Source organism: Heliangelus exortis, chromosome 1, assembly GCF_036169615.1.
Source record: "Heliangelus exortis chromosome 1, bHelExo1.hap1, whole genome shotgun sequence".
Lineage (NCBI taxonomy): Eukaryota > Metazoa > Chordata > Aves > Apodiformes > Trochilidae > Heliangelus > Heliangelus exortis.
This window is the reverse complement of record NC_092422.1, coordinates 117,016,645-117,041,148: the sequence shown is the minus strand read 5'-3', so window position 1 is coordinate 117,041,148 and position 24,504 is coordinate 117,016,645. Positions and strand designations below refer to the sequence as shown.

The 24,504-nt window shown below is 40.6% G+C and overlaps 1 protein-coding gene across 4 annotated transcripts in view; it reads right to left on the bottom strand.

The window, feature by feature from the left end:
* Positions 1 to 24,504, bottom strand: part of GTF2E1 (general transcription factor IIE subunit 1) — a 54,070-nt gene that overhangs the window by 28,652 nt on the left and 914 nt on the right. Inside the window, exons 1-3 of one of the 4 annotated variants that reach the window (XM_071760619.1) lie at positions 24,375 to 24,463; positions 19,319 to 19,381; positions 15,122 to 15,599 (exon numbers count right to left, since the gene is read on the bottom strand). In XM_071760619.1, coding sequence (XP_071616720.1) covers positions 15,122 to 15,569 — 448 coding nt within the window. In that variant the 5' untranslated portion in view covers positions 15,570 to 15,599; positions 19,319 to 19,381; positions 24,375 to 24,463. Of the gene's footprint in view, positions 1 to 15,121; positions 15,600 to 19,318; positions 19,382 to 23,886; positions 24,227 to 24,374; positions 24,502 to 24,504 lie in introns of those variants that run through there. The other 3 variants (XM_071760613.1, XM_071760631.1, XM_071760622.1) reach the window with 3 other exon arrangements.

Genomic DNA, 24,504 nt, shown 5'->3' with positions numbered 1-24,504 from the left:
CCTCAGAAAATACATCAGCAAATGCATATTTGGATTTTTTTTTTACTCGCAAATTCTGATCCAGGCACTGATCTGAGAAGAAATAAACAACTACGTAAATGAATTTTCAGACACAGATTTCCAAAACCGATTTCCTGTCTTTCAGCATTCAGAAGCTTACAGCGTCTTAATGCTCCTTTCAAAACTGATTATAAACAAACATAAGGACATTAATTGCAAATCTCTCAGCTCTCACAGGGCATTTCAAATAGAAAGCCCGCAGTGCTGTTTATTTGCTTTTGTTTTCCCCCTCCTTAAGTAGGCACTCATGCTTGGTACCACAAATGCTTCCATCTGAGCAAGAGGAATTGGCACAACGCCACAGTAAATAGCCATCTTGCTGCTAGAAACCCATTGTGCACAGATTTATCTTGTATTTTACCAAATTTAGCACAAATTGAGCTCATAGATCAAAATTCAAAGAAAAACAGGTTGAGAGAAACAAGCTCTTATTCCTTTCCCTTATGCGTGGAAGTGCAGCAGAACAGCAATGAACTTAAACTTTGTGTCAAAAAGTTCATCAGGAAGATGGAGCCAGGCTCTCCTCAGTGACAGCCAATGGCAGAAAATGGTGGGGGTAATGGATGCAAGCTGGAGCACAGGAGGTTCCGTGTAAACATAAGGAAAAGCTTTTTCACTGTAAGGGTGACAGAGCACTGGCACAGGCTACCCAGGGAGGTTGTGGAGTCTCCTTCTCTGGAGACATTCAAAACTCACCTGGAAGTGTTCCTGTGTGACCTACACTAGGTGGTTCTGCTCTGGCAGGTGGGTTGGACAGGAAGCTGAACATGAGCCAGCAGTGTGCCCAGGTGGCCAAGAAGGCCAACAGCATCCTGGCCTGTATCAGGAACAGCGTGGCCAGCAGGTCCAGGGAAGGGATTCTGCCCCTGTACTCAGTGCTGGTGAGGCCACACCTCGAGTCCTGTGTCCAGTTCTGGGCCCCTCAGTTCAGGATATCGAGGTCCTGGAGCAGGTCCAAAGGAGGGCAACCAGGCTGGTGAAGGGACTCGAGCACAGATCCTATGAGGAGAGGCTGAGGGAGCTGGGGCTGTTCAGCCTGGAGAAGAGGAGGCTCAGGAGAGACCTCATCACTCTCTACAACTCCCTGAAAGGAGGGGGTAGCCAGGGGGGGGTCGGTCTCTTTTCCCAGGCAGCTCTCAGCAAGACAAGAGGGCACGGTCTCAAGTTGTGCCGGGGGAGGGTTAGGTTGGACATTAGAAAGAATTTCTTTACTGAGAGGGTGATCAAGCATTGGAATGGGCTGCCCCGGGAAGTGGTGGATTCTCCGTCCCTGGAGATATTTAAAAAGAGACTGGATGTGGCACTCAGTGCCATGGTCTGGTAACTGCAGTGGTAGTGGATCAAGGGTTGGACTTGATGATCTCTGAGGTCCCTCCCAACCCAGCCAATTCTATGATTCTATGATCTTTCAAGATCCCTTCCAACCCCTAACACTCTGTGATTTCTATGATTACCTATACTTTGAAGAGGGAGAGGCATGGTAAAAAAAGAAATAACTTTTGTCAAAGATAACAAAGTCTATTTAAATCCAAAAGAAGACAGAAGAACCTCAGAAATTTGTAATCACTTGTTTATAATTTTGTCTTCTAGTTAGATATCAACAGTAAAGGTGAAACTTTGGAACTATGTTGAAGACATAGCAGACTCTCATTGGTATTTCTGAGGCACCGGTCCTGTTCATGCGGGACCTAGAGGCTCAGAGTGGCACAGAATTGAAGACCTGCAAAAAATACTTGGTAAGAAAAATTCTGCTTCTAAAGTTGCCAGCCTACTCAGATAAATCAATCAAGTGTGAAGAAAAGGTATTATATATTTCTGATTTTGAAGATGGAGAACCTAAGTAGTAAGTCATAAAGCCATACAAGTGTGTAGTAGAAGAGGGGCTCTCATGCTTGCTGTGTAAACCTGCAGGTTTCTGCTCTAATATCAAAATGACATATTCACCCAAGCAACACTCAGGAAGATCCAGAAGTTGCATGCTGATGTGGGTAAGGGTAAGGGTCAAGCTCAGGCTCAGTCTCATCTCTGACTATACAACTGAAGATGTTTGTCTCTGCATTAGATTGTAACAACTACAGTCTTGACAACACCCAAGGTGGCAAACTTTAACACTTGAAATCCCGAATACAAATTGAGATTACATTTTGATTTATGATTAAGATTACATTTTGAAAGCAAGTATCAAATTGCTGAGGAGCACAACAGCATCCACTTCTCTAAAGTTCCTGTCTGCTTTACAAATTTCTGCTTTTGTGGGTCATTAACTTTCAGATCCAGCCAGACTAAGATGAAACACCAAAGCATTTAGCAGTGGCAAGACCCCTGGTTGAGAAGAAGGACTATAGGCATGACTGAGGAAATCAGCAAAAACATTCCAATCTGGATACCCAATGTTCAGTTTTTACATAAATTAAAGGGGAGATAGTATGCAGCTCGACTTTGTGTTGAGCACACAGAGGTCTCGTCATACTTTTAATTACCAAAATGAATCAAACCAAGGACAGAACCAGCCCACAGTCTTCTGAAAGTTTAACTTGCATAATACCAAATACAGCAGGTGAGGATTATAGCCTCTTCTTTCATTAGCTTCTCTGACATGTTTAATACTTTTCATCGGTATTTTAATACACACCTACAAATCAGCCAATTTCATTATGTTACCGATTTCCCATATAAAAAAATATGGGATTTGTTTGTTTCTTTTCAAAATTGATGTGGTCTGTTTGCAACAATAATCACTCCTCTGATCCTTTTCATAAAGCAGGGAGTACCAAGCACCATCATGTCTTCATTTCGGCTTAAGTGAAGCATCACAAATCACCTAATCTCTTGTCTTTCATGGTCAAGTTACATCTTTGTCCTTCACTCTGCAACATCCTGTATCTGCTTCTTTTTAGTCTTAAGGGTAGACAAGCAAACCCCTTTTTAATCGGTTTCACCATCTCAGTGCAATTATGGAAATTAAAAAGCAGGTCTGTCTTCTCTCAGCTCTAGAGAACCACATTCAAAAGTTGATAACCTCTTTTGCAACTACGATATTCAAGTATTCCCATAACCACAGAGTTTAGAGTTACTCAAGTTGTGCAGTAAAACTGCTAAATGTATTTATCTACTTGCCAATAAGATTGTTTTCAGAAGCACAGTAGTTTAAAACTTTTTTTCTCAGCCTGAACTCAGTAAGCTGGATCAGACCATTTCAGACTCACAGAAAAGACAGCTAGACATAGCCCCACCTGTAAGCACAGCCAAGGAATTCGTATTAGCCACAGTTAAGTCCCCAGGAACTAGCAGGAGAGTAAAATAACACTAAGCAGCCCAAGAGTAAGACAATTTTTGACTGCGAAGAGGGAAAATTCTTCCCTGATGCATGTTTAGAGTGGCTTTATCTGAGCGGGTTTGTACCACTGAGCTTTCTCCTGCTCCGCCAAAGCAGCTGCCTATTTCCTTCCAACACCAGATTTCCTTTAATCATTGAAGACAGGATGCTGTGTTCTGACGAAACGCTTTTCCTGGCCATCCCTGGTGGAGGGAATTGAAAGCCCTGCCAATCCTTTTGAAATGCAAATCTTAGTCAAGTAGGTTTCATGCCTCTTGCTATTGTTGCCTCTCCCTGAAGAGCACATTAGGTGGAACAGTAAACAGTGGACCCTTTACTTATCTTCTACTGAAATGAATACTGTCTTTCGCTTGCAATCCCTTCATCTCTACATTTTAATTTTCCTCTTTCCTTCTCCCCATATCTCATATTTTTCAAGGAAAAAAGCTTGTTAACTCTAGATGGCAAAAAAAACTTGATCCTCAAACCACAATTCTCTTATCTGCGTAGCCAGTATGGCTCAACAGAATTTCCTTCTTCACGTATCAACTATTTCTGCTACCTGTTGAGACCTTAATAGAAAAAATACTCAACCAACATATGTATTTTCATGTTATTAACAGAAAAATTCTCCCTCTGCCCCGTTTTGAAGAGCATAAGGAGGAAAATTTTAATGAAAAAAAGGTTAAGTACAATTTTAAGTAAAAAGCACACAGACCAATATTCTAATATACGACACTAATAGGAGAAAAAAAAGATACTGTACCTGACACTTGCAGGGAGCAAGTTGTATAAAAACTCCTAGCATGCTTTTGTTCTTTTGGTTCAATTTCAGCCCACAATTGTGAGGGACAATGCAGGGAGAAAGATAATTACTTCCAAAAGTGAAAAAGAAAAGTTTCGTGCAACAGGACAAAATCCTCCAGATAAAATCTTCCACACTGTAGAATATTCCCTGAAGTCAGTGATGGGGGCTATATTGAATTACTAAAATGGTATAAGCAAGACTGAAAAATACAGTGGAAAACCCCCATATTTATTAGCAAGTCTATACTGATGGAAGCAAAATTCAGAGGGGTTTTTTCCCTCTATTTTAGGAACAAAAGCTAAGAACTTTACACTACTCAACAATGTTTCAGTAAGAACTTACAGACTCTAATAACAAAGTTTAAAAAAATTCAGACAGAAATTTTAATGTACGTAGCTGATAACTTATTAGCAGCCCACTTCATACAAACCTCAATTTTTGCTTTATATTAACGTATTACCCGTATGAATTTCCAGTTATGCCTGTTCCTTGGAAAATAGGGTGAGCAAGAAGCACAATGAACATTATTGCTTGTGAAACATTTTTATTCCTTCAAATCTTTTAAATACAAATCTGTTCAACACTACCGTTGGTTCTCCATTTCAGTTGTGCACGTTTCAGATATACACCAGGCTGCCTGCACTTCTGATTAAAGAAAGCAACAACAACCAACATACAGCCTGTGGGCAAAGAAGGACTCCAGAAGAGCTCTCGCTTGTGTCATCTTTTTTCTAGAGTTGCTTTGCCACAGGCATGTGTATGAGGCCACGTTTAAATTTAACCAGCAAGTATATAGCCCTTGAGCTGGCTGCACTGTAGTCCATGTGTGTTCTGCAAGAATATTTAAGACAGTATTGGAATTCATACACCTACCCTTTTTGAAAAATGCAGTAGATTGAAATATGGTGGAAGATCAAACTCTTGTTCAGGAGAAGGCTAACAGAAGCAAAACCTCTTCATAACACTGTAATCTGCACAGAACTCCCTCCCAAATGCTGTGCCTATGTTTCTCCATATACTACACAGGCATTACCCTTATTTACAAGGCTGACATGCATACGGCTACACAGCAATTGGCCACTCTTCTGGAAAACCAGCTGCTGAACTTCTCATACCAAAATGTCACACAAGGTAAAAGAAACCAGCAACTTTCTACTAAAATCAACAGTATCTGTCTGAATTTGAGATTGAGGTTGGTAACCTCAAGTCCATCCTTCACATTCAAGAACCAAATTGAATGTGTCGGGGACACAGAGAGTTCTTATTCTTGTAAATTAAAAGAAGCAGATTTTTTGCACTGGCAGAGCATCTGTGGATGGCAACTGCGAAAACCATATGTATGGCATGCAGGGGGATGGTGTTGCTGCCAGCTATCAAACACTTCCATTAGGGCACCTGCTGCAGTTTCACTTGGCATGCTCCTGGCAAGCAACTTTGTCCTCACAATACTTGGCTAGTTTGAAAACTGGCTAGCAGAAACCATGCTCATTGCAGCTCCTGCAGCACAATTATCAGCTCTCTATAGAAGCTGAATGTTTCTCACTTGCTCATACAATTGATGTTCTTGGTAAGCTGGGAAACCAGTCTGAACTGACATGGTAACAGAAGGAAAAGGTTACTTGTCCAGACTCACAGATCAAGGTTCCAATGTACACCTCCTGAGTACAGTGGCAATAGGAAACAACTTTGACCTGACTTTCAACACGACAAAATTAATTCATACCTTTAAAGTGTGAAAAAGAAAATGAAAAAAAAAACCAAACAAATCCAAAACAACAAAAAAAGTTACAAAACAAAAATGCACATCTCTCCCCCCAAAACCACTATCTACACCAACCTAAAAACACTTCACCGGATTGGCAAGAGAAAGACACTCTTCCCTTCTCTTTCCCACCCCTCACGAGTAAGAGTTTCCACTCTTCTGACATAATCATTTTTTGTCAGGTTATTCTCAAATTCAGGCAATGATTAAAAAAAAAAGATAAAAACTCAGAACATTACTTCACTAGACATACTGAAAATTAGGCTTGTCTGAGTAGGCATCTTGCCTTAACATGAAGCAACTGAGCTTGGAACATTTTACCTTTCAAGGTAAAGTATAACATCTTACATACTACAATTTCTACTTCTGCCTGCAAAGGACCTACTTTTCATCCTTAAAAAAAATACTATAAAGCTCCACTCAAAACAAGTAAATCAGAATTCCTCTAGTCATGGAACTCGCTTCATCAAACCATTCTGGGCACCTTCCATTTGTCTTCTAGAGTTTGTGTACAGCTTAATAATGTTTACAAGACATCTATACCTACTTGTTTAAATCCCATTTTGCTCATGGGTCCCAAAAGATTCCTTCAGAACATACTGGTAGGTGGGCAGGAATTTCGATATCTCTCTGGTCCATCTGAGAGGCACATGCAGAAGACTGGAAAAAATGCTTAAATAAAATAGTTTCTCTTGAAGGAATATCAAATGACCACAGATATGCTGCCTTTCAACTTCACCTTCTGAACTTGTGAATAGTTGAAGTAAAGCTGATCGATTCAACATAATGAAGCATTTCACGGTAAAGGCTCTGTTGTCACCTACTTTTCAATGTTATAAGACTTATTTATAGACTCACAAAGGATTTATACAGATGCCTGTTAAACTTCACTGTCACTTACCATTTTTGACCACCATAACCACAGTATTACAATGCCATCTCACACCTCCACCAGGGAACAGTGACCATGCACCAGCACCGTGATTGACCTGCAGTGTGCACTGGAAGACACAGGATGGACACGCTTGGGCCCCTAACTTCTACTCTGAGAGCCCTCTGGGAGATAACAAACCATGCTGTCTAACTGACCACATGTGAAAAACAAAAAACCCACTATATTTTTCTGGCCAAGGACCAACTAAAGCTATATAAAGACAGGCCAGGGGCTCCAATCAGCAGTTTAAAATATATTTCTCTAGAGCACTGTATCAGATGCAAGCTAATAACCTCTGCCAAAGGGCCACAGCAGGCTGTCAGTGGAGAACAAGGCATGAAAGGTGCTCCTCTTAAGGGCACAGCAGTGCTGTAACTCAGTTGTGAAATAACAACTTGGTCACAGCCTGCAAAATGCATGTAGAATGGCCTGTACCTATGTATTTCTTGGGCATAGTTTAGGTAGCAAACTCCAGAAAATTCTAAAGATATTAATCAAATTTGCTCTCGCATTTCACAATAACATTTAATGCTACAGTTTCCCCTTCCTGCTGACCTAGGTTGGCAATTAGAATAGAGGAGCAATTTAACATTTCATGTCTTAAAAAGAAAAAAAAACAAACAAACATGACTTCATTTTATCTAAAGGAACACTGAGTTGCTCATTCATCTCACTGGGCAGATAATTTTTAGCCCAATTAAATTAAAAATACTGTAAAAGAATATTTGAGCATTCAAAAACATTTCTCTTGAATAGGTAAATTAAACATTAAAAAAATGGACTGCATCAGACACACATCAAATAATTGATTATTCAGAAGTATCAGATGATCAGATGACATATGCATTCAATATAAAACTTGAAAAGAAGAGAGGAATTGTTTCCTTTTCTCAGTAAGAGCTATTTCTGCTCCAGCTCATATGAACCATCTCAGCAGCGCTGAGCTGACAGTTCTTCCTTCTGTCCTAATGTGGATAAATTAATCCAGACAGTAAGCAGAGAAAAACACAACTGGACAGAGGGAATAACCAAAGGAAGCTCATTAGGAACTAAAGACGTTTTCTTTTTTTTTTTAATATACTACAACCAAGAAAATTAGGCTAAAATACCAACTCAGCTATCATACTATACCCCCTTGTTGCATCCAACAGCAAACAGCAGAGACTTCCAGCACAAGCAGAGGATTCTACATGACCTCCTGATCCGACTTATAGGTACCCAGGCCTAAAAGGATGACACATGACACACTTCCGAGATGGTATTACCAAGGATGCAAAAGAACAGCAAGTTACTAGAGTAAAAGATAGGAGTGCTGCAGTTCAGCATTCATCACTACGAATGGCTTAGCAATACTCACAGATTTTACAGGGAACTTCTTTTTGTTATCTATTTCAATTTGCAATGCCAAAAGAAAAGTTAAAGTGATAGATAACCTTTACTTGAAGGGCAACTATTTCTCACGCTTCTAATAATAAAATGTCCTTTGCAGCCACAAGAAATAAAATGGTATCAATACTGTAAGTCAGAACATGACTTTATCAGATACCTTTTTTAATCTGAGAGAGACAGCACACCAGTCAGAGGTCAGTGTGGAATACAGAGAAGTGACTAGCTAGAATTCTGCAGACAATAGCTTTTCTGAGTTACTCCAGTGATTTATAGTCCTCCACTCTGATCTGCATAGCACAGGCTCTGACAGTACCTTCACCTATTTCTATCACCAAGATGAGCAGTCTGTGGTTAGACTAGATGGTGGTTATCTTTCAGACAGGGTGTCCAACCCAGAGGGAATGTGTTCAAGTTAGAGATGTAACCTACATCCCTTTTAAGAAATTCTGAAGTATATTCTTACTTTTAGAAAAACGTGCATTAATTCTGGTATGTTTTCCTCAGTTTTCCCTCCCCTGTGGCTCCAGGCCTTATCAAGCTGAAGCAGAGTAAAGCTGACAGGAATACTCTTAGAGCTTTTGCCAGAAATTTGAATAGGAACAGAGAAACTAAGCAGAGCATGGGCAGTTTCCTCCTGTTGGTGTTTGCCAAAAAGCTCTCAGTGGTGACACAGACAAACAAAATGTGCCTGTAAAGTCCAGAAAAATCACACTGATGGGCTTACATACACTTGGAAAGCTAACAAGAATTAAAATCTTCACAGAATTTGAAGTTATTCAAAGCAGAACTGCTCTGAATCCTTTCCTTTTCAAAGGAAGTTCCTGGCATGCCAATTTACAAAAAGACTCTTTGAAGTCCTGATTTTGGCTACTAAAAAGCTGTAAATTGTTGAAGTAGTAATATCATATAGCACACACATGGCGTACATGGTAGACAAAGCTATGCAGAATGCCTCTTCTGAAAATGATGGAAACTAAAGGACAAGAATCAACAACATAAATATCAAATAGGACTATTATTTTGTTCCTAACATAGGAAGGACAGGGAGCTCTTGGAGCACGTCCATAGGAGGACCATGTAAACGAGGAGGGCTGCAGTACCTCTCCTTTGAAGACAGGTTGAGAGAGCCGGGGCTGTTCAGCCTGGAGAAGAAGCAGAGACACCTTATAGCAGCCTTCCAGTACCCGAAGTGACCTACAGGAAAGCTGGGGAGGGACTTTTTCCAAGGGCATGGGGTTACAGGATGAGGAAGAACAATGTCGAACTGAAAGAGGGTATATTTAGATTAGACATTAGAAAGAAATTCTTTACAGTGAGAGTGGAGAAGACACTGGCACAAGTTGCCCAGGGAAGCTGTGGCTTTACCTTCCCTGGAAGTGCTCACGTTCAGGCTGGATGGGGCTTTGAGCACCCTGGTTTAATAGAAAGTGTCCCTGCCCATGGCAGAGGAGTTCAAACTATATGACCTTTAAGGTCTCTTTCAACCCAAATCGCACTATGTTTCTATGATTTTATTTATTTCTTTCTAATGGCTGGATGTTACAGGACACAGAAAGAGACGTACCAGAAATGGACACAAGAGCTCCACAAGAAAAGGTAGGGTGAAAAACAGTAAGAATGTGAAGCATAGGAAAGATTAACAATAGGTTCAAAAGTAATTTGAATCATATTAGGAAAATTTGACGTGAGTGTAGAATTTTTGCCTGAGGAAGCAGAAATTCAAAACAAGATGAGAAGACAGATGTGATCTGAATAGCTCACTGGGAATGAAGTGAGAAGCTGAGCTATCAGAAGAAAAGGCAGTAGCTCCAGAAGACAACACCTAAGACCAATACAAAAATCAAAGGCTGCTCAAATTTCTGATCTCCCTAACAGGGCCTGAACCACACAAAAGCTCAGCTGCACACAGGCTGTCTGAATGTGATATAAGGTGCCTTGTGACAGGTACAGAAAACCAGCCTTTGAACACACTGTATGCAATTCTGTTATGAAGTACACAAATGACATGTGAGAGGCTGACAGTAAAACAGTGGGGTTAAAATGAAATTCAAGGTGTTGTCTTCCCTTCTGCAAAAATGCTATCGCCACCTTCAATCTGGCAACATTTCATACCTGCAAACAGAGTAAGAATGGGATCTGAATACACAGTGTATTTTGCATTCCAGTGCATCTTCAGGAACTGTAAGATAGCTATATCCACAAATCATTCACCAAAACAAAAGCAAACTGTGGGAGGGCAAAGAGGAGACAACTAATGAGCTGCTATGATTTCCAACAGCAACAAAAGACTCCAGTGATTACAAATGCAATTAAGAATATCCCAACAGCATCATCTTCCTGAATCACATTACCCACTTATCTTCCATCTTTTTTTTTTCCACTATTATTCACATCTTATATGACTGAATGTTATGGTGAAGAAACTTAATGAATAGATGTATATAAGAGAGACCAACTGTAATTACAAGATACTGTTAATATTATGATTTTTCTTCACAGTAACAGAAGTGAAAGAATCACAAGACTGGAAATAAATTATTCTTCACAGGTAGAAGAGAACAGGGGAAAAACTTCTTTGTCTAGCTTTTTATTTTCTTTCTAATATCAAATTCACCTACTACACTGATAAGTATCCTGATACAGTTGGGATTTAGAATACCTAAGGAAGTCCAGAGCTGAATAACAGTGTGATGCACTGCAAGATCCCAGTTTTGTCATTCCTTCACTTCAACCCTACTCTGCCTTTTGTGGTTACTAGTCACATACTTTATTTCAAACTGACCTTGAATTTGACAGTCAACTCCAACACTACACTAGATTTACAAATATGATTAGGGTATGAGGATGGGATACATAGGGACCTTCCCCAGTCACATCCAATTTATCAATCACACTATAGAACACATACCCATGAACATAATTTTCAGTCTTGTGACATTAAATAAATCAATCAACATGAGCCCATGTGTATAGAGAAAAGAAGGCAGCTCCCTCTGCTGGGTGAGACAATGCAGCTCCTCCTGTCCTTCCCCCTACACACCACAGAAGACATTTCTGCACATTTAGTTCTGAATTTTATTTTAAAAATCCAAGCTACAAGATGGTATTGAGTTGCTTAGGTTACTCTTCAGTTTCAGGAACTAGCTTACAGAAAGCAAATTTCTGTAGTTTCTACATTTAAAAGCACAGAGAAGAAAACTCATCCCATAGGTGTGTGTAAAAGCCTTATGAAGTAACATAAAGGTCAAACACTTGAAAACCCAGTGTCCTTTATGCCAGTGTCCACTATCAGCCCTGGTGGGCTGTGTGAATAGACAGAGTTCAGCAGTGTTATTCACAGTATGTAATAAACACCTGGCTTTTCTTACTGTTACTCAAACTCTTACATCTTTGCCCTAAGAGATAGCCCTTGTTTAAGGGAATGGCTGCAGCCTTCCACCTGCTCCATCACAACAGTAGTTGCATGAAATTACTTCCATGCAGAACAAAGGGGGATGAACTATCAAGAGCACAGGTTAGACAGCAAACAATGGCACAAGTGAAAGACAGGAATCTGTATTTCAGGTGCCTCCAGGGTCTTCCATGGAAACAACAATCTTTTTGCTTTTTCAGGCATCCCATCTCAAACTAATACAGCATTAGTGTTTTTCTTTCTGTAGATCTCTAAACACAAAAGTGGGAAAGAACTGTCCACTCAGCCTGTAACAACCCAGTCTGTACCAATTCCCATTAAAGGCACAACCAGGTCAATGGGCAAACTGGAAGTTCAGGACTTCTTGAATCAGAAGGTTCTTAGCTTTGCTACAAGTTTCCACAGCAAACTTGCAAAATAAAAACATGCTGCAACCAAGGTGTTTGCCTCTAAAAGCAGAAGCAACTGTCACTGCTTCTTTGGAGACAACAGTAAAAAACACCAGAGAGGAGAGTGTGATATTATTTGTTTATTTTAAATTTGTTCACAAATGGAGTAAAGCATAGAGCTAAAAAAAACAAAACCCTCCATTTGACAGATGGTAACCTGTAGGAAACTGACCTTTGCTAAAGCTGAGAGACAGACACAGATCCTGTGGTAAAAAGAGCACCAGAGATTCATCTTATGGACAGACTCTTCACAAGCAAGCACTCTTAATTCACAAATTGCAATAGAATGATTAGAGGCATGGAGACATTCTTGAAACCTCCTCGCTATTGCTGATAAGGAAGGGAAAGAGCAATAACCTTTCTAACCCCTTCATTCTACAACAATTGATCAAAGTTTGCATTTGAGTTCTAACTAGGTGAGAGGAAAGCAAAGTAGAATCAAGCACAGGACATCTAAACCATCCCCATCTCTGAGTGACAAGGATAAAAAGCAGAGAGTGAAACAGGATGTCTTTTAACAACAGACCGCCAATTAAAGTGCAGCTTGGTCCAGACCAGTGCAAAGGATGACTTCCATGCTCTGCTTGTGCCATGAACTAACAGACTTTGGCCCTGCAGGCCTTTTAATTTGTAAATTTTATCAGCATGGCTGCAATCCAGGAGCAGCTTAGGTCAGTCGTGACTGAAATTCATGTGGCCTTCAGCTACCCTTCAGCAACTGAGCTTCAGTGAGTGGGAGAGGTTTCTGTATAGTGCTGATAAGGGCCAGAGACATCCTTGGAAAAGGTTTGCTGTTCACTGTCTGAAAAACTTTGTTCCTCTTCATGCTTTGTCCTCACAAGTTCCCTCTGGGAGAGATCCAAAAGTGCCTCAGTTCTTTTCTAATACAGAATTCCAGAGGAGCAGGAAACACGCACACAACATAATTCACTGCAGTATAAAGCAGCTATTCACACACAAAAAAACCCTCAACAAACAAAACTGCCCACCTACTTACCCAGAATGGAAACAGTTAGCTACCTCATGGGTTCAAAATATAGTATGAGACCTTCTCAAACCATAACTGGAGAGCCCTATGCAAACTGGTACTCCATGTAAAAGCTCTTGAGAAACGACATCATCGTCATCATGCACTATCTAGATAAAGAAGATACCGACTGAAAAGTCATATGGCCAAACAGAATATATGTAAATTCTAGGCAGGTACATTCTTACTGAAAGTGAACCAGCTATATTGTAATTTACATGAATACTGACAGAAACCAACTGCTGGGAATTGCTGGTACTGGTAATTGAACAGTACTCAATCTTTCCTTCCATCAGCAAAACTGAAAAACACTCCACATGCCAGTGAATGATTTTCACTGTGGAGGCACCCGGTTCCTTTACTGCAGACAAATCCTTAGCTGACCTCATTAGTTCCTGAAGCACAGGCCTTGCTGTCAAAGCCAAATCCCAGCATTATTGCCTTCTGCATCTCCTCGACAGCAAATTCTTTGCTCTTGGAACTCACCACCCACACAGGCCAGGAGGACTCACCTTCCAAGTTTTACAGATCCCTTGGGATAAGTGACTCACATTACACTCTACATTTTTTCTCTGCACCAGTTCTCTGCGTTCCCATAACTGAAGCAAATGCAAAAGCATTATTCCCATTCAGCCCAACACCATGACTGCAGCTGCCAGAAGTGAACATTACTGTAGAGAGCACATTGTTTCTGTACTCAGTGGTGAGTAAAGAAAATCTGTGCTGGTACTGCTGGTTTTGGTGCTCCATGAGGGAGTAACTTCTATCCAGAAAGCTGCACTGGATTACAGCAACATCTGCTACTTTACTTAGTGGATTCTGCTTCTCTAGTACTAAATATCTATTTCATGGTTGTTGAAGGAAAAGGAGTTCCACAGCACTTGATTTCTGGTGGCAAAAAAGAGGGAAAATGATAGGCCCTCCTCCAAAGTAGATTAGATCAGTACCCTTAAGAATAAAAGCTTCAATACCACTAAACAGTGAATTTTTATGGTTTCTCAGTATGATAGCTTATGCAAAGTACCACACTCCACTGTTTCTGAGAGCTCTCCTGACTTTCTCTCTCTCTCTCTCTTTTTTTTTTTTTTTTTTTTTTTTTTTGTGTGTGTGTGTGTGTGAAAAAGTAAGATCAGGGCAAATAATCCAAAAGAAAAATTAAAACCTAAAGAAATTAAATCATGAGGTGAAGGCCTAACACCCAACCCCTGCTTCACACCTTCCTCCCCAAATAATCCCACATTAGGCTAACAAAATATGATCTCAACAGGTGCAGGTATTGTTCCTTTGCTCTCCTGGCACAGAAGCACCAAGTATTTGGCCCACTCCTGCAGAAAATGACACCCAGAAGTTTCTCATCTCATACACAGAAGACAGATATGCACCTCCACTGAGACACACACTTGAAAAAGAACCTTTTTTACTCCCAACCACAGACCAATTTGTAATTAATTTCTTTTAACTTTCATGAGATTGCTTTACACTGAGGAAGCAAGGTTGTGCAGTACAATGAACTGGCTAGAAGAAAATTAAACAGTAACAACTCGCTGCTTGCATGATCATCTCGAAATTAAAAAATGTTTGCATACCAAAGTCAACTATATATATGTCCTCTCTAAAAACTACCAGTAAGTCACACAGTTTACAGTCAAGACCGTCTTACACTGAAATCCATCAGCTTCCAACAAGGACAGATTGACTCATTCATCCCTGAATTTGATAGCGATAAAACCTCCATTCCTCTACTGCATGTCCCTCCAGCATCTTAGCAGCACTGCTGTTTACTTGTACAGACTGTATAAACCTGTATACATTCCTTTTGTATTCTGCTTAAACATTTATCACCTGCAGAAACAGACTGCCCTCTAGCTCCAGTCAAAGTCAAGAGAACTTTCCTGAGACTGTTTCCTTATAGCCTAGCACTTGCAAAGGAGAGAACAAGAGCATTCTGCTACCCCTACTCTTACCTGTCCTGGGGTCAAACAGCTGGTTGGCTTCCAGGTCTGTGAAAGTGCTGAAGCAAATGGGGCATTTAAAAGAGGCACGATTCGTGGAGTCTCTTTCATCTGTCTCAATCCTCCTCCTCATGTGGTCCAGCTTGTACTTCACCACGTTAACCAGGAGGCGGTAGTTGATGAAGTAGTAGTTGTGACGGGTGGTTTTGCCGTCTGGAGCCGTCTCTACCCTCATCCTGCATTTGATGAACTTGTCACCCTTGAGGGTGTTAAGGACAGCCCGCAGCTGCTTCCTATCAAACTTAAGGAGCTCTAACATGTCCTCTTCCTTCACGCAGGGATTCCTGATGAGAATGTCCAGAGCCAAAGCATGCTCAATGCCATAGAAGCCACGCACCACATATTTGGCAAGACGCTTGAGAGCTGCTGGGACCTCAGTGAGGACGTCTGGGTCAGTCATAGCAGGTTCAGATCTTAAGCTTCATGTATACTGCAGTGAAAAAAAAGGCAATTGAATTCTTAGTTAATTGTCTAACTTCAGAAGTTTAGACTTATCTCACTTAGAGCTAAGAGAAGGATGGGGTCTTCTCTATTTCTTTTTTCCCAGCCCTGTTGTCTCTTCTTAGATGGTAATAATGTCAATGCCACAGAAGCATAATTAAGAAACGTAACCTCTCATTCAAAACAAAATGATGGAAAACAAAAAAATGGTACCATAACAAAAGGTAGATTTCACTTTTCTGCAGTCACAGCCAACAGAGCTGGAGTAAAAAGGCTGTCTTGAAGCTGAGGTCAAATAGACAGTTTCATGACCAAATGAGACTTGTAGCTTGGGAGAAGCAGAAAAAGGCTACAGCAAGTTAAGCTCTAAGATGGCCCAAGAGTGAAGCAGTCTTATGGCCTCAGTTGATGTCACTTTATCCCACTCTACGTATACCTACGTCTTGTACTCCACAGACATTCTGAGGCAGAGATTTTACATGCAAACAAAACAAAACCTCTAGGCTGCACGCTGAGGACAGATTTTTCCTTACTTTCTGATAAACAGGCATTAGTCAACTGTCTGCAGCATGAAAACTGTTAGCAGTACTAGCTTCTACACCACAGCTTCAGCCTTGGTCTTGGATGAGCAAAGAGGTCTTTCTGAAGGACTGATCTTTCATTTAAAGTGTCTCAAATTCAGGTCCTAGAAGCCTGTGGCTAATATAACACAATAAATGAAGTTAAAATCAAGACACAGGGAACATGAAGAGATCATATGTTTAAACAAGCAAAAAAAAAGTACTCCATGAAGTATCCTTTGAGCTACTAAATCATGACCTACCATGCTGTCTGTGACTAGGCAATAATTTATGAAGGCTATATTTCCACTTCATTTTTCTTCACCTAAACATCAAATGGCACAGTCATAACTGACATACTTCCATGACATACACAGGTTCATATATAGGGTCATATCATGGAAAGAATCCCTCATAATGTCACCTTTGCTAGACATAGCCAAAGATCAAATCCCACCAGACAATTAAGAGCAGTGACTCTTCTGAAGCAGACAGCTTTGTCCAGTGGAGAGAAAAAGGGAAGCAACTCCATAAGGCACAGAGTAAAAGTTTATTGCAATTTCAAAAGGTGCTTTTCTACATTGTCCCTCCACTCTTTCAAGTCTATACATCTGTAGGCAATTCCCCTCCACTCATAATGCACTTGGATTTCCATGTGTGAAAGGTTCAGGAGTATCATAAAATATTATAGGTGCTTGTGAAATACCCATTCAGGGGCTGTACTCCCAGTTAACCTAAAATAAAACTCTAAATAGTGCTTTTCAATATGAAACTTCTATGCTCATTTAGGATAGGAATATCCATTTCTTAAGAAAAAGGTTCATTCAACCAAAGAAAAACTGTGCACCTTAATTTTTACATCATTACTAAGCAAATGTTATTTACAAAATAATATAATAAATAGTAAAACTCTCCCAATCTTAGTTTTCCCTTCCATGAGATGTTTCACACACTGTGTATGTACCTCCCCAGCACTCAAGTATCAAATAAATGAATGAGGAGAGTAAGAGCAGAAGAAGGAATCTAGATGGGTATCCTATTTTTTCCATGGTTATCGTAAAACCTGTAACATTCTTTTTGACAAACACTACTACAGAACTCTTCTACATTCCCCATCCTAAGACATCCCCCTGAAATCAACAAGCTCTACAGGTAACCAAGAAGTTAATGATCACTTCCATCAGCTAACACTGCTCAAAAATCTGGTATCATTTATCACAGTAGTCTGTTCTTTTTTCTTCATGAGGAACACCAACCTCTCAAAAAACTTTAAGCTATGTTAGCCATTGAATTATTTGTCTCCAGCCTCTACCTTCTTCAGCAACTGTGAAAGTACCTAGATACTCTCAAGGGTTACAACCAGTGCAACTACAAAGCAATTAGGCAGTGGACTGTGGTACATAACAGTAAGTATATCAAAACTCTCTGTAGTTTCTGTCTTTGGGGTAAGAGTCTTACTTTCGTTCCTTCAATCTTTTCTTTTTAAAATGCTTCCATGCTTGAATTTTTCTTCTTCTCTAACTTGGGGCTAAAGTGTATTCACAGTCCTCAAACTGAAATGAACATTTGTTGACTGCTGGTGTGCAGGGATGTCCAGCTCCAGCTTCCCTTCATGGAAATGAAATTAAAATATGCTTATCACAGTGTGTGATGAGCAGTGAAAAAAGCACTTCTAGAATCAGTTAGCTTTATTTTGCATGACAGATACATAATGATTTATCTCACACAAAGGACAACTTCAGAGAGCTTTGTGTTCAAGGTAGAAGTGTTAGCCATAAAGGATGTCAGATCATGAGTTAGCCAAACAGTATTTTTTAATATCTACATCAGATCCAATCTGAATACTATCACAGTAAATCACTCTTGAAAATCAATTTCATTCTTTTGGTATTTTCCCTCTTTCAGTTACTTAAAGATAAATCTTACTTTTGACTGAATCTGTCAGCAACACTGTGATACTAATAAAATAATGTCAAGGGAGAAGCTGGCCGGAAAGTCTTTATTCGCTCTAACTGATTAAATCTTATTCTGAGTTTAAGCACAGGATAACATTAATGTAAAGATTAATTTTAAATAAAACCTGGCACCCCAGAGGAGATTCTAAGTTTTGAAAGTCAAAAGGTTTTTAATTTTAATCAGAGACAAACAAAAATCCCTTCTCTCCTCAACAATTCACCGTCCTCTAAAAAATCCTTGCAGAAAAACTTGACAACGCAACTTGCAGTGGGCAAAGTGACATTCAGAACATCAGTTGTAACAAAAAAAGGAGAAAAGTGTTTTTAAAAAAGCACATCTCACTCTGGATACCTAATCTGACAGCTGAAGGAAAACATTATCTCTTTGAGAATCTCATTGATAAGACAGCTACATTCCCACAGCCACTTTCGAAACAGGTTTAAGGTACAATTTCCAGAATAATGCACTCAAACACCTTAAGCCAAGACTTACAAGGGACCAGCATATAAAACCACCTCTAGAAGTATATACTTTTCCCTTGGTTTTCAGCAACAGATAGAGATTCAGTAATATTTCTTAGTGTCAATCACTAGAATGTATTTTTTCATGTACCGGACAGCCTTCAGGTAAGACAACCAACTGACTAGCATCAGCTTTAAGAAATATTTGAAAGAATAAATAAATAAAGCCACCAAAGAATACCCTTGTCAAGCTGTGCTACATGATAATCAACAATGGTGAACACAACTAACCTAGCTCTAGAAAAGAGCATGGATGTACATTCATTAAACATCAGTTTTTAATATTACATTGAGGACAAATATCAAACTGATCACAGGCAAAGGCTCAAACAAGATCTGGGTGATTGGATGAAGGACTTATTTTACAACCTCATTCTTGACAATCATATTCCCATGTAAGCTTCATAATGCAGAACAATGGTGCAAGAGTGCATACATACCACTGCCAGAACTTGTCAGGCCAGGGTCTGACAGATTGTTTCTCTAGGAGAAGCTGACATCTGGCCCACAAAGAATCGCAGGCTACATACAGCATACAGAGCTGCAAGCAATCACCTTTCACCAGACAAGAAATACAGTTCTGACCCAGACAGAAATACTTCTGACCCAGCTCAGAAGTAATCCAGTGCCACAAGAATATCGGATTAAAATTCAAAAGCAAGGGAAGTTACCATTGCATCCTTGAGCAATGATTTCACCTTCCACTGAAGCGGTAAGTCAAGCCTCAATTAATTCTGTGTGCCAAGAAATATGATAACACCTCCTAACAAGGTTTTAATGGACATTCATGTACTTCATAATAACGTCTGTGCTGACCTTAATAATGTATAAGCATCCAGGGACATTGTTAGGGAAAAAAAAAAAAAAAGAAAAAAGAAAAAAAAACAACCACAAAAGAAGAACAATGACCAAGATACACCACTACATACTAACTACCTACAGCACCAATAAAGCACACTGGACATACTGATATTTGGAAACTCCTAAAAGAAAAAATGTCAAAATTTAACCATGGGCTTTATTAAAAGAGACAGCTGCTGGGGAACTGTTCTGGGTCATTATCTGAATACAATTCAGTAGTGTAGGTACAGGAGGTATAGATCTATCTATGTTAGCATAGTAGGTCAGCTACCCTAAATACTCACTTATTGTTTTTTAAAATGCCCTAAAAGTAAGAATAAATATTGCCATGACTAAGAGACAACACTGGAAATAAAAATCTGCAGTTAAACAACACAATTAGATACGTTGGCTGAAAAAACCCAGGGAACAGCCTGCAAAACAGAGATCATACATCAGGTTGAATAAAATGTATGAGTTGTAGGCCTTGAGCATAACAAGAAATGTCAGAGAGTAAAACCAGAGGAGAGCAAGTGACTGCAAATAAACATTCAGTATGATGGAACCAAAGACCGTGTAGAAGCCAGAAACTCAACTGAGGAAAAATCTCCACTGGTCATGACTTTCTTGATGCAACAATCAAGCAACTGCACCCTTCTTCCCTATGTACTAAGATTTCAAGTATTCCTTTGTGAACTCAAACAGGAATTTTGCTAAGGATGCTGGTTATGTTTTTCTTCCTGCTTTTCCAGACTAAAGCTGAGACAAAAGATGAAAAGTGCTAAAAATGTGACACCTGGAAGACACAATGTAAATGAAAATAGAACAAGCTATGAATATTAAGTCAGAATAAACATGAATTTTTATCCAGTACTGCACATGAATACCAACTTGTTTTAACATAAAACTTTGAGGCTTATATTAATTACACTAGTAATTCTACCTCAAAAAATTAATGAAGTCTCACTGTTCATATATTTAGTGAGATAAACCTTTTAAAAGTGAGATCTTGAAAAAAAAGAAGCCTACTGCTCTTCAGACTTATTTTGGTAAACAAGCCCTTTGTAACACCCTATGTTTCTTGAGGAAAACTTGCAGGCCGGGCTGTGAACAGAGGTGTATGAGACATACTGTTAATATTTGGAAAGGTGATCCTATTTTCCCCCACATCTAATTTAAGTTGTTTCCACTCTTTTCCACTAAATTTTTGACACTAGATTTTTTCTGACTTGTTTGGAACAGGTTTTTGCAGCCTTCTGCCACAAATTTTCTTAAAAAGGCAAAGAATTTACTTGCTTACAACACTGACAGTTTCTTCAGGCAAAATCCAGTTATAAGAGAGTCCTTTACCTGTAACTGTGGCAAGTAGGACAGAATTCCAGTAGCCAGTGCATACTGTATACTATATCTGACTCCAGCAGTCACTTCCAAACACCAGATGCAAATTTTCTACTCTCTCACTCTGATAAAACTTAAAATTCTGTCTTCCAGAAGATGGGGAAGTTAAGCTAAGAAAAGCGACTCTGAATCTTCCTGAGTACAGGAAGGGAAGGCACAAATTTCAGAACTACAGTGGGAAAACATGCCATGAAGATTTTTAAATGTCTGTAACCTCAGCCACAACTCATCCTTTTCCACAAAAAGGCACAAAAGCTTCCGTTTTCAAGTGTGTGTTTCTTCACCTTTCTCTGTAGAGAACGGGTGATACATGCAATATGTCCCTATTATCCAGAACTGCCTTTATCCCGTGTAAGTCAGAAACCCAAGGTCTTCTAATCAAATGCTTTACTGAACTCTATTTCCTGAAGACTTCAGAACACTGCTGCTCAGCCTTCCTCCTGCACTACAACTTAATGAGAAACTGTTTATTTTCATTGCAAGGCCTGCCCTGAATTATTAAAGGAGAAAAGAACAATCTGGTTTCACTCAAGCTCAGTCTTCTTCTTAGCATTCTCCAAAATGACACCAAGAGGCCATGGGTATCAAAATCACTTTCTTCACCTAAGATGAAAAGCTGTGTGGCAGTGAAAGCCAGAAGGGCCCGGCTGAAATTATAACATTTTCACACAATTTGTGAAGCATGAGACCAGAGGAGGGCTCCAAAGATGAACAGAGGGCTACAGCATGTCTCCTAAGACTGGTTTAGAGAGTTGGGATCTATCAGCCTGCAGAAGAGAAGGCTCCAGGGGTACCTAACAGCAGCCTTCCAGTACCTGAAGGGGTTCTACAGGAGAGCTGGGGAGGGACTATATACAAAGCCACGTAGTGACAGGATGAGGGGGAACGGTTTTAAGTGGAAAGAGGATAGATTCATGAGATATTAGGAAGAAAATCTTTACTATATGAGGTTGGTCAGACACTGGCACGGGTTGCCCAGGGAAGTTGTGGGTGCCCCTCCCTGCAGGTGTTTTAAGGCCAGGTTGAATGGGGCTGTGAGCAACCTGGTCTAGTGGGAGGTGTCCCTGAAAGGACAATGCAGGGACAGGATGCAATTCTCATTCACATTTATAATCTAAACCTGACAGCAATAACAGCAACACGGTAGTAAATTAAAGGACTATCTATGTGCATAAGTCCTTCAAATGCACATTAGCATTAACAAACTATTTACAGTAGTACCTTTAAAAAAAAATGGGAGTGGATTATTTATGAACGGCTAAACTCAGTGGCTAGAATAGTGAAGGTACAGTCTCCTGTTAGAGCTTAAGTCAAACTATAACCTCACCACCATAAAGAAATCTTTCTGTTCTTTCCCAGCCTTCAGCCACAACCCCTGTCATTCTGTGTTAATACTGACAGTTGCCTATTCATGAGCAAGGTGAATCAAGTTGATAATAAGTGAAAAACTAATGTGCCAAAAAGGCAGGGTAATTCAGAGGGAGGGCAAGGTGGAAAATTTCAAGAACTGAAGCACTGATGTTACCAGACTAGAGCTTATGTAAAGCAGAGAGAAGAAAGCAAAGCTAGAGATATGGAAGAGTAAGTTTTCCCCACGTGGTGGCAAAGATTTTAAATTGATTCAATTGCAATGTGAAGTCACTAGAACATCTTAAATTTATACTCTAATGTAAATTAAAACCAGCAGAAGAATATGTGCCATTCTGGAAATATCTCAGCCTTGGCCCTCAGTTAAAGAAGTTGCGTGAGTTTTTTAAAAGAAAAAAGTAAAAGCATTTCTCACAAATATCAAGCCTAAGAAGTCATGCTTACACTAAAGTACAGTGGGCTTTACTGCAGCATTCCTTTTCAGTTTCTGACAAGAAATAATAGTTTTTCATATTCTGGATTCAATGAGGCCTGGGACGCCACACTTCTAATCATAACAGTAGATACTGTCTGACTTCCAGGAATTTCAGAAAGAATTAAAACAATTCATGAAAGCTTTCATTTATGAAAGCATTGGGCTCAGAGAAGTTTTTGTTCACCAGGCTGTAGCGAGTATGTGCATATACAGGGCAGTGTATATACTGTGGGGGTAAACAGTAAAGAAACAGAGAAACTAAGTAAAAAGATACCAAGTTAGCTTTAATTTATGTTGTTTCTTTTTTAGAATAATTCCTTAATTCCTGTGGCTGACCTGTCTGAAAGCAAGCTGTAAATAATATTGTTAGGGAAGTATACGAATGAAAATCACATCCTTGCTTATTGCTACAAGAGGGGTTTGCTCCTCCCTCAAGCACATGGCTCTGACCTCTCCCATGCCAGCTATGGCACTCATAAGACCTTCCTGTGCACCAATCTGGATCAGCAGAAAAATACCTTCCTCCCATGCCTTTAACTAGGTTTTTCAACAAATTAACCAGCTAGGAGAAAAGTCTGATAAGCAACATAACCAGCAGATGTGAGAGGATGCCAGTGCAGGGGAACAGATGAAGAGATGTTACCTTGAAAAATATTAGAACCACAGGTATTTCATGAAAGTGTAGTTTAACTGTGCGCTGCTTAACACTCTGTTTAGAATGCTGATGGTTCCTTATTCACTGAGCCAGTTGTAATGATACAAGCTGGAGTTGGACCCATTTAACAGCTTGGTGCTATTCTGAGATGTGATGTCCATGTGCTTCTGAGGGAACCAGTAAGATCATAAAGCCAGAGGAAACCTAACAGACACACAAGAAAATATCCTGCTGACCTCGAGGATGGGAGGATTTCACTGTGTGGGCTCAGCCAAAGGCCAAACGTGGCACAAAGGAATGAGCTTGAAGATGTCCCTTCTGACAACAGCAGGCTCTTGATTCAATACCTCCAGCTCATTTCACCTGCACTCTGGCCTTGCTACGGTGCTATTACTCCTCAGATTCCCATTACCTTGCAGCTCTCTTCAAATTTAAGTGGCGCAGACTCTGTTCTACAGCAGCAGACTAAGCTTTAAAGCCAAGCAAAGGAGAAAACCCCTTACACGTTTTGCATGGCTTCCTATTCCCTGCCTTTTATGTGCCGAGTTTTAAACGTCCGATAGTGTAAGGTTTCTGTAAGACAAGACTTCAGGGGGGCTCAGCGGTACCTCCTAAACAAAAGGAAGCAAGAAACCCTCATGAACAGTACACGAGGGGACGCAGGAGATAGTTCGGAGCCAAAGGCGAAGCCGGGCCCCAGTCACCGGCCCACCCTTGCGGGAGCACGGACCACAGCGGGAGCAGCCATCGCCTCCAGCCTCTCAGCAGCACCTCAAACAACCGGAGAGAAGGACAGCCGGGCCGGGGGCCTCCGCGGGTCTCCGATGCCCGCTGCCCACCACGGCGGGGCCCGCGGGAGGCGGAGCTGGGGAGGGGGCGCGCCGGGCCATTTTCCCCCTGGAGGCACCGCGTGAGCCCAACTCCCCGTGAGGGGCGGCGGGGGAGAAAGAGGGGGGTCCGCTGTGCCCCCACCCCCGGGGCCGGCACTGACCTGCCGCCGCTTCCAGCTCTCCCCGCTCCGGGCGGTGCTTCCGGCGGCTCCGCGAGGGCGCGTCACAATCCCGCGCGCGCGCACCGCGCCGCCACCGCCGGGTCGCAGCTCCTCGGGGCCCGACGCGCAA